Genomic DNA, 10,732 nt, shown 5'->3' on the forward strand with positions numbered 1-10,732 from the left:
GTCACTTATACTTAAATGTTATATTCCATAAAATGATCCTAACGGAGAGACCAAAATGTCAAATTTCGCTCCTAACCCTTCCAAAAAAAATTATTACTTTTAAAAAAAACTTTTTAAAATGTTTTTTTTTTGTCATTTTACTAACCCAGCCAGTAGCCGAGTCTAGGGCTCAGGACTCGCCGAGTTTGGCGATTTTGAGCCAAACTCGCCAACTCGGCGAGTCTGGCGAGTTTACTCGTTGGGCTCGGACGAGCCCGAGTCCGAGTCCCTAGGACTCGCTGAGCATGACTCGTACTCGGACTCGCCGAGTCTGGGTGAGTCCCGTTTCTCTGGCTAGAACGATGGAGGCCCTGTTCAGACATGGTGATGTAGATTGGGCAGCACAATGTTTTGTTTCCACTAAACCGGCCTCCAGCCGGAAACCAGAGTACCATGTGGACGTACAGACAGTGTTAGACAAGCATAGACCATTTTTTGGAGACATACCGTCTAGTCGGCCACTTGATAAAGGATTTGAACATGTGATTCAGTTGGAAGAGGGCTCAAAGCCCGTGATCGCCACACCTTATCGGCACCCACATCACATTAAGGAGGAGATTGAGAAGAAAATCAAAGAACTTCTCAATATGGGACATATAAGGCCCAGTTCGAGCCCATTTGCCTCATCAATAGTGTTGGTTAAGAAGAAAGATGGGACGATGCGTATGTGCATAGATTACATGGCATTAAATAAGAAGACTATAAAAATAGATATCCCATACCCAGGATTGATGAGTTGATCGATGAACTACACGGGGCCGTGTACTTCTCCAAAATAGATCTGCGCTCCAGTTATCATCAGATACGAGTCAGAGAAGAGGATATTCCCAAAACTACCTTTCGTTGCCATTATGGGCATTTTGAATTCCTAGTCACGCCCTTTGGACTCACAAATGCGACGGCCACATTTCAATCTTGTATGAATCATGTGTCTCAAGAGCAGTTGAGAAAATTTGTTTTGGTCTTCTTCAATGACATCCTGATTTATAGCATAACTTGGAGTGATCACTTGCATCATTTGGATATGGTGTTGGGCATCATGGAGGTTCAATCACTTTATGCAAAAGCCTCTAAGTGTGAATTTGGGATGACAGAGATCTTATATCTGGGACATATCATTGGCGTTGATGGTGTGAAGGTGCATCAAGAAAAGATTCAAGCAATCTTAGAATGGCCACCACTTAAAAGCATATATGAGTTGAGAGGCTTCTTGGGGTTGTGTTCATATTACAGGAGGTTTGTGTGTGGATTTTCACAGTTAGCCTCTCCATTAACGGACTTAACTAAGAATGGTGCATTCTTATGGTCAGAAGGTGCACAGTTAGCTTTTGATAAGCTTAAAAATGCTACGAGTTCATGTCCAGTGTTGGCATTACCAGATTTCACGCAACCATTTGTATTGGAGTGTGATGCATTGGGACAAGGAATTGGTGTAGTGTTAATGCAGAACAGGCATTCGATCGCATATGAGAGCAGAAAGTTGCGGGACACTGAGAGACTCTATTCCACATATGATAAGGAGATGCTAGCAATCATGCATGCACTAGCTAAGTTCAGGCACTACTTGGTAGGGACTCGTTTCGTAGTGCGAACAGATCATAACAGTCTCAAGTATTTTCTCGAGCAGAAGGATTTGAATGAGCGGCAACAAAAATGGGTAAGCAAGACTCAAGCTTATGATTTTGATGTCGAATACATAAAGGGGAAGAAAAATGTTGTAGTAGATGCTCTTTCTAGGAAACTGTTGATGTGTTTTTTATGCACATGCTAACACAAAATAAAATACCAAGGTATCTTATCCTCTCTTGAACAAAGTTATTCGAATGCTGAAGATTTGCCCAAGGATCAATCGAAATAACTCCAAGGTTCTTGTATGTAGGGTTTCTACGTGTGGATAAGCTCTTGTGGTATGATGTGATTATGCTAGAATCACAAGGGGACTTATGTTTGTATGCTTGAATGCTTGATTTGCTGGAACTCAAGTCCTATGTACTCACCAGGGAGAATAAAGAAATAACAAAAGGTGTAGGGTTTAGAGAATCTAATTTCAGACCTAGAATGTAAGAATATAGATGAACGACAAGGTGGAGTCCTACTAGGCTAGGTCTCACTATCAAACTGAACAATTCAACACCATCTCAGTGCAATCTTCTAAGGGAATTTTGAAGATGTTCAAATCATCATCATCAAACGCGATCACCTATCTGACTAGAGGAACAGTGACTGAGATGCCACCTTGTCTGGTACTTGCTCTATGATGACCTTGTTCGATCCTCCATCGTCCTTTATGTGCTTGAGGAACGATGTACCTTTCCTTGGCTCTCCTGTGTTTGATGAGACTTCTTGATTTTGCATAATGGTGATAGGAAGTCATGGTCAAGTCACTCCTTCTCTGGTAGCTCATATCGCCTTGAAATGTTTGTATGATCCCTCCTTTGACATTTTGTAATCTCTTAATGTGATGGAATAAGGACTCTGAGGATAGTTTGCTCTATTGCTTGCAACTCCTTGAACACTTGAAGTCCTTAGAAGCAGCACTTTGAGTCTTCCTCCATGCATTTGAGGTGTCCTTGCTGATGATGAAGCTTGAAGAGGTCGCCCTTGTCCTAGCGTAATCTTCCTCCAACTTGATTTTGTTGATCTGCAAAACAAACAAAAATGATGTTAAGCACATATGATATATTCATGGTATTTCTTTCTTCAAACATCAACAAGAAGGCACTAGGATCAATTTCGTTCTGGACCCTTTAGAAAGACAAGACCTATAATGAAAATTCACTTTGGATCCTTTGGAAGGACAAGACCTATAATAAAAATTCGCTCTGGACCCTTTGGAAGGATAGGACCTATAATAAAAATTCGCTCTGGACCCTTTGAAAGGACAATACCTATAATGAAAATTCGCTCTGGAACCTTTGGAAGGATAGGACCTATAATGAAAATTCGCTCTGGACCCTTGGAAGGATGGGACCTATAATGAAAATTCACTCTGGACCCTTTGGAAGGATAGGACCTATAATGAAAATTCGCTCTAGACACTTTGGAAGGACAGGACCTATAATGCAAACTCGCTCTGGACCCCTTGGAAGGACAGGACATATAATGAAAATTTGCTCTGGACCCTTTGGAAGGACAAAACCTATAATGAAATTCACTCTGGATCCTTTGGAAGGACAGGACTTATAATGAAAATTCGCTCTGGATCCTTTGAGAGTGTCAGGAGCGAATTTGGCATTCTGCTCAATTCTTCCTTCATAGAACTTTATCTCTCCACCTTTTCCTCATCAAAATCAAGTCATTTGCCTTTAAAATTGCTTAGGAATAGGTTGGTTCAAGGGTTTGAGCAAGGTACAAGGTCTCTTAAAGAAATTCACTTTGGACCCTTTGGAAGGGTCAAGAGCGAATTTGCTCCTTTAGGCTCAATTCACACTTCTTTTCTCATAACTTTGCCTTAGACTTGAACTTTGATCCTTCCCTTTCCATACTCAAGCCAATTTGCTCTGACTATTGCTCAAAATGACAACCATTCAATGACTTTGGTGAAGAATTAGGTCTCCTCAAGGATTTCGCTTTCATACCTTTGGAAGGTACATGACGCTTTGAGAAAATTCGCTCTGGACCCTTTGGAAGGGTCAAGACCGAATTTGACCTTTAAGCCTCAAATTCTCAATTTCTTCAAGTTCCAAGGCGTGGATGGATTAACCTTCTTTCAATCAAACCAAGGGAACAAGGTTTATGATGTAAATTAGGAGCAAGAAGGGAGATCTAAGGAAATTCACTCCTGTCCCTTTGGAAGGGTCGGGAGCGAATTTGAGGGAATAGTCTTAGATATTATTCAAACATTCATTCTTCACCCTCATTGACGTTGCCCTGGCTTTAGCTCATGCTAGGAAATCACTGTAGTATCCCATATAGATTTTTTTTTGTTTTTAAGTGCAATAAGAATTACCAACCAACACATAACCCATTAAGGTTAGAAAACATAATCTCAAAGCTTGCTGAAAATGCAACCCTTCCACTTTCTAATCAACAAGTGCCCAATGTGGGAAGGTGAGAACATACGGTGATAAGGGGTTCATTAGCTCACAAATCTGCTGGGAATGATAAAGCAAATACAATACTGGGCGGCAAGCCAGCCCCTTCCACTTATCCAGCGGGAAAGCAAGGAACTTGGTGGTGAACCAGCCAAGTGAACAATACTGCAGACACAAATCACTCTACCGCAATATTTCAGCAAGAGGACTGAATTACAAATTACTCAACTCAACCGCTTATGCAGCGGGAGAACCATTACACCCAACATCACTCGACCGCTTATGCAGCGAGAGGACTGAATTACAATTCATCAGATGTAGGCGACAAGCCAGCCTCTTCCACTTTTCAGCGGGATAAAAGATTACAATCCAGAATGGGTTAGTAGTACTACTACTTAACCTTACAAGAAAAGGGGAAGTGAGAGTAGAAGAATAATGCTGAACATAAGAGAAAAAGATTATGAAACTCTTTCAACATCAAAAACAGCAAGCTGGAAATGCATAACCAGCAACCCATAAACCCACTAAATTACTCATATCTCTCTCAAATCTCACTCAATTGACCCCAAATCACCCCCAAACCAAAACTAGAACAGCAGCAACTAAGACAAACCAAAAGGAAGCTACCAAAACCCCAAATTACTTTGCATGCATCCCAATGCACCCTCTAAAACCCACGCCTAGCTAGGTATTTTTTATTTGCATTATTAAATTCAATACTTGGTGAAAGGTGCCACAAACTTACAATATGAATCGCCAACAGCAAGAAGGATGATTGAACCAGTACCCAAAACGACCAGTCACTCAGGCAGAGAGGTGTGATCAAAAACGTGCTTCAGCTACAGGGAAACCAGCAACTCCAGAAATCACTCCAAACTCCAAAAACACTAAAATATGCAATGAAGGTATCATAGATTACAGCACTCAGCTAGGTACTATATCTCAAGTACGAAACTAGAAATCACTAGGGAGCCGCACTCCGAAGCTTCAAAGTTCTGACGCCAATCCGGCAGCATAACAATGCAAATTTTCAAGATCGCAAAAATGAGAGCCCAAGGCTCATATTTATAACTTCACACCTTCCCAAATGCAAATGCAAATGGTGCCCAAACACCATTCAAATTCACTTTCATTTCGTCTTATGTCTCCCCACCAACATGGCGCTCACTTACCTTTCCTAGGCAAGTTCGAACTTTGCCTTATGGTGGTGTCTTTTTGCAATATTAAACATTAAACAAAAGATGTTTAATCCTCCTAAATGGCCACCAACAAATTCGCCCTTTGACTTAGGAAATAACACATGAATATCAATTAATTATTTTTCCCTAAGTCATCCTCAACAATTAATCAGTAACAGCAAATATTTAAATATTAAACCTTTGACAAGGAAATAATATTTAATTAAATTACTTATGACTTCCATACTGATCATTAACAGAAACCAGGATGAAGCGGAGTAAAGAAGACCAAAGAACTATTGCAGGACTAGGACCCTGTCCACTGCCAAAAATAGAAATACTTCATACTGCCACTTACTAAAAATAGTAAGTCATGAATTACTACTCCGAAAAGCATGATCTTCGCACCCAGTGATAGAGCATGGAAAGCTCAGTAGGACAGCATCATCCAAACAGCCAACCCCTAACTTTCTAAAAATAGTAAGTTCTCGCCTCACCAACGTTTGAAACCCTAATTCTTCATTCCACATAGCCTACGGGTCTCAGGAATAGGCCAATGGACCACTGAAAGCACATCATCAAGAAGGGGACATTACAGTCCGCCCTCCCCAAAATTGCTTGTCCTCAAGCAACTGTAAGGCTGGATGCAGTAAAATGTCCTCATTTTCCCATGTAGCATCCTCTACTGGCAAATTTTTCCATTTGATCAAGTATTCCTTGATCACTCTTCTCCTCAAGGAACGTTCCCTGAAATCAAAGATAGCTTCAAGAACCAAAACTAGCTCTCCCTCCTCATCAAGCGGGGTTAACTCAGCTGAAGCAACAACATTGTGTCCCAAAGCTTTCTTGAGGCAAGACACATGAAATACATTATGAATCCTGCTGCTTGCCGGTAATTCCAGCTCATATGCCACTTCTCCAATTCTCCTGTTGACTCTGAAAGGCCCATAGAATCGTGGCTTCAATTTCTCAACTCCACTCTTCTTGAAAGTAGACTGTCTATAGGGTTGGAGCCTCAAGTAAACCATGTCGCCCACCTCAAAGGTATGCTCTATTCGCTGCTAATCAGCATACAACTTCTGCTGATTCTGTGCATGTTGGAGATTGTCCCTCAGAATCCTCAAAATATCTCGACTCTATTGCATCATATCCTTCGCCTTAGTGCCATGAATGGTGACATCCGGATGGACATGTGATAAGAGGAATTGTAGCAATACTCTCCTAGGTGAAGCCATCTCACCCATACATAATGCTGCTCCGAGGCATAGTTTCGAACATATCCTTCCAACCACTTATTCACTATCTTGGTCTACCCATCAGTTTGTGGGTGATAACCTGTGCTTGGAGTAAGCACAGTACCACATAATCTGAAAATCTCCTACCAAAAAGCACTTAGAAACTTGTTGTCCCTATCACTCACAATGTTCTTCGATAAACCATGTAACCTGAACACCTCCCAAAAGAACACTTCAACAACCTGAGCTGGTGATGGCGAAAAAATGAGCAAACTTAGTTAGTTTGTCCACCACCACATAAATACTATCCTTCCCTTGAGCCCATGGCAACCCAATGATGAAGTCCATGGATATACTTTCCCATTTTTGACCGAGAATGGGCAAGGATTGTAACAAACCAGCTGGCAGAGTGTGCTCATCTTTGTTTCTCTGGCATGTGTGACACTCCTTGATGTACTTCAAGACATCATTTTTAAGTCCCTTCCAAAAAAATCTCTCTCAGATCTGCCTGTATGTTTTGAAGTAACCTTGGTGACCAACAAGGGGAATATCATGGAAAATCTTCAAAATCTTCTCCTTCAGCTTTAGATTCAGCCACAATGAAGATCCTCCCTTTGTATAGAATCAACCCCTCAACCAATTTGTACCTTTCATCATGAAAAGTACCTTCTATAAAGCTGGTTGCAAACTGATTTTTGGCATAATCAGCAAGCAACAACTCCCTCCAATCAACAGTAAGCTTGCACAGTGAGCTCAGATGGGGCATTTTGAACAAGGCATCAGCCACAATGTTGTTCTTTCCCTTGATATACTCAATATTGAAGTCGTAAGCATGTAGCTTACTCACCCACTTCTGCTACCTTTCATTCAAATCCTTCTAATGCATGAAGTGTTTAAGACTATTATGATCAGTCTTAACAATGAACTTACTCCCCACAAGGTACTGCCTGAACTTTGCAAGGGCGTGCATTATGGCAAGCATTTCCTTGTCATATATTGAATACAGCCTTTCAGGCCCTCTCAGCTTCCTACTCTCGAAGGCTATAAGATGTTTATCCTGCATGAGGACTACACCGACACCTTCTCCAGATGCATCACACTGTAGTTCAAAAGGTTTGGTGAAATCTAGGTAAAGCCAAAACGGGGCAAGAACTCATGATCCCCTTAAACTGATCAAAAATTGTTTGTGCCTTTTCGGACCATTCAAAAGCTCCTTTCCTTGTAAGATTTGTGAGGGGGGCAGCCAACTGAGAATATCCCTTCACAAACCTCTGATAAAAACCACACAGACCCAAGAATCCCTTCAAGTGTGTTATGTTTTCGGGAGGAGGCCAATCAATGATGGCTCTAATCTTTTCAGTGCCTACCTTCACACCGCCTATGCTGATAATGTTACCAAGGTAGAGCAATTCTTACATTCCCAATTCATATTTGGACTCCTTGGCAAACAGGGATTCGAATTCCAATATGCTTAACACTTCGTCCAAGTATTGTAAGTGCTCCTTCCAAGATTTGTTGAATATGAGTATGTCATCAAAGAATATCAGTACAAACTTCCTCAGTTGTTTCTAGAAGATCTTGTTCATGCATGACTGAAATGTGGCAGGTGCATTCGTCAAGGCAAAGGGCATGACTAGGAACTCAAAATGACCAAAGTGGCATCTGAAAGCGGTCTTCTCCACATCTGAATCTCTCATCCTAATTTGATGATACCCCGACCTGAGGTCAATCTTAGAAAAAAACACTGCACCATGTAGCTCATCAGTGAGCTCATCGATTCTCGGAATAGGATATTGATTCTTAATAGTTTTCTGATTCAGGGCCCGGTAATCCACGCACATGCGCATGGTCCCATCCTTCTTTTTCACCAAAACAACAGCCGAAGCAAAGGGGCTTTTGCTTGGCCGTATGTAACCCATGTCAAGCAACTCCTGAATTGCTTTCTCAATCTCATCCTTCTACTTCTTGGGATACCAATAAGGAGTAGTCATAACCGTTTTAGCTCCTTCTTCAAGCTCAATGATGTGTTTTGCACCTCTCTCAGGAGGTCTGCCAGGAGGTGGGTTCTCAAACAGCTTACTCATCTTGGTTATCAAGGCCTGAATATCTTCAGGAGAGCTCCGATTCTCTTTTAGTGATTCGGAGGGCATAACCATGACCTTACTTCTGTCCGTGATCAATGCTTGAATGTCTGCGGAATACCTGCCCTTGCCTACCAATGGATTTGATGGCATTATCAAACACTCTGCTGCCCACTCCACTTGGTTATGGCAGATCAACCTCTCCATCCTCTTCAAAGATACAACTCTAAGTCCACCATTCAACATTCCTCTCAATACCACCTTTTTCCCCTTAGACATGAACTTCAGCTCCATGGTTTGCAAGTTTAATGTAATCTCACCAAGAGATCTCAGCCATTGAATCCCAAGAACTGCATCATCAGTCCCACCAATGCTAACCACAAAGAAATCATCCAATTGCAAGATAAAGTGAAGCCATCTGCTACCATGACTTTGAAGCCTTCTACTTCCTCTGCCACTAGTCCCCTCTTTGCAACAATCCTCTCATCAATGAAATTATGAGTCACTCTTGTGTCAATGAGAGCAATGACGCGATGCTCCCCTATCACACCCCGAACTCTAAAGGACTCATTCTTGTGAATGCTCGAGAGTTGAGCAACCACTCCTCAGTCTCCTGACTCAATTTCAGGCCCTTCAAGAGCCTCTTCATACTCGTTGTCCTCAATTTCAGTTTGTTGTTCTGAAATTTCAGAATCTGACCCATCCACGGAATAGCACTCCATTTGATGCAAATTGCCCTTTCCATGACACTTATGTCCTGGGGCCCAAGGTTCTCTGCAAGAATAACAAAGATTCTTCCTTCAAAGCTCTTGACGAAGCTCATCATCCATTCGCGAAGGAAACCTCTTGGTCTGATTTGTAAATTTCTTCTTATCCTTTCGGAAAGGAAAAGGCTTGGACTGAATTTTGTTCCTTGGGGCAGCCAAGTCCATGCTTCGAGATTTCTTAATAGCTTTTGCCAAGGTGGGCGGATCAAATGCTTTAACCCAACCTTTCAAAAGTTCCTCAAGTCCTTTAGTGAAAAGGACAACTAACCGCTTCTCAAAGATGCTACTTACCATAACTGATAGATTTTGGAATTCAGTCACGTAAGTGTCCAATGAACCTTGTTGTTTGAGTTGAGCAAGTTCTCTAAATTTCACCTCTGGATCCTTGGTGTCAAATCTCTCAATCATCTTGTTGGTGAAATCAGCATAGGTGGTGATCAAGTTATGACCAAGGGTGACCAACCCATGGTACCACCATTCGTGGGCCACTCCATCCAAGTGCAAGGTAGCGAACTTGATGGTGTCTTCTTCCAACATAAGCCTCAAAGACAAGTAATTGTCCAACATCTACACCCATTCTCTAGTTGTGCTCTTAGTGCTCCCATCAAAATCTACCAAAGTCACTCTTCCAAGAGCTTGTTGATAATCTCTTGGGGCAGCAAATCTGTTGTCATTCCTCCTTCCTCGCTTCATTTTCTGATTAATAAATTGATCCAAAGTGAGGATATCTCGGATCTCTCCAATGAGAGAAGCAAACTCCATATAGTTGTTCCTTATTTCATCAGCTATAGGTATCTCCATTTCAGCTTGTTGTGCGTAATGTCCCCTTCTCAAACCTGATCCTTTCTGCAACCGTTGGTCTCTTTCTAGGAAGCTCGGAGGCCAGTCGGAGGGTAAAATTAGGGTTTCCTATTTTTGAGGAGGTCTTTTTGGATGGGTTCATCGTCGACTTTTTCTGATGGTTCAGAGGGCTTCGCAAACGATGTCTTCATCTCAGTTTTTGGAGCAGTTTTCAGAATTTACTATTTTTAGTAAGTTCTATTTTTGGCAGGGCTCACGTGGCATCGGGCAATCTCTACATCCTGTTCAGTTAACTCCAGGAGCATGGTCAGGTTCTAGCTTCAGATTTTGGAGTTGTGTGGTCAAGTAACTTTATTTTAATTAAATAATCATTATAATTATAAAGTTGCTTATCCCCCCTTGGCCTAGTCCAACAACTTAAAAACATCACTTAAAAGGGGGACTTTATGGGTGGCGCCCTCATGGAGGATTTAATTAATATTTTATCCTTGGCCAAAGTCAAAACATGGCGAAACTTACCAAGGTGATATTTTTATATTATTTCATTGACTTTTTGGCTAGGTGTGATGGCACCATGTTGAGGAGGGGATTAGGGTT

The 10,732-nt window shown here is 41.7% G+C and overlaps 1 protein-coding gene across 1 annotated transcript; it reads left to right on the top strand.

Annotated features, from left to right (window-relative positions):
- The first annotated feature begins 1,078 nt into the window (after positions 1 to 1,078).
- On the top strand, positions 1,079 to 4,848 carry LOC131876524 (uncharacterized mitochondrial protein AtMg00860-like). Its single transcript, XM_059221948.1, has 2 exons — positions 1,079 to 1,696; positions 4,804 to 4,848. Exons 1-2 carry the CDS (start codon positions 1,079 to 1,081, stop codon positions 4,846 to 4,848), a joined length of 663 nt encoding a protein of 220 aa, XP_059077931.1.
- The last annotated feature ends 5,884 nt before the right edge of the window (positions 4,849 to 10,732 follow it).

Source organism: Cryptomeria japonica, chromosome 6, assembly GCF_030272615.1.
Source record: "Cryptomeria japonica chromosome 6, Sugi_1.0, whole genome shotgun sequence".
Taxonomy (NCBI): Eukaryota; Viridiplantae; Streptophyta; class Pinopsida; order Cupressales; family Cupressaceae; genus Cryptomeria; species Cryptomeria japonica.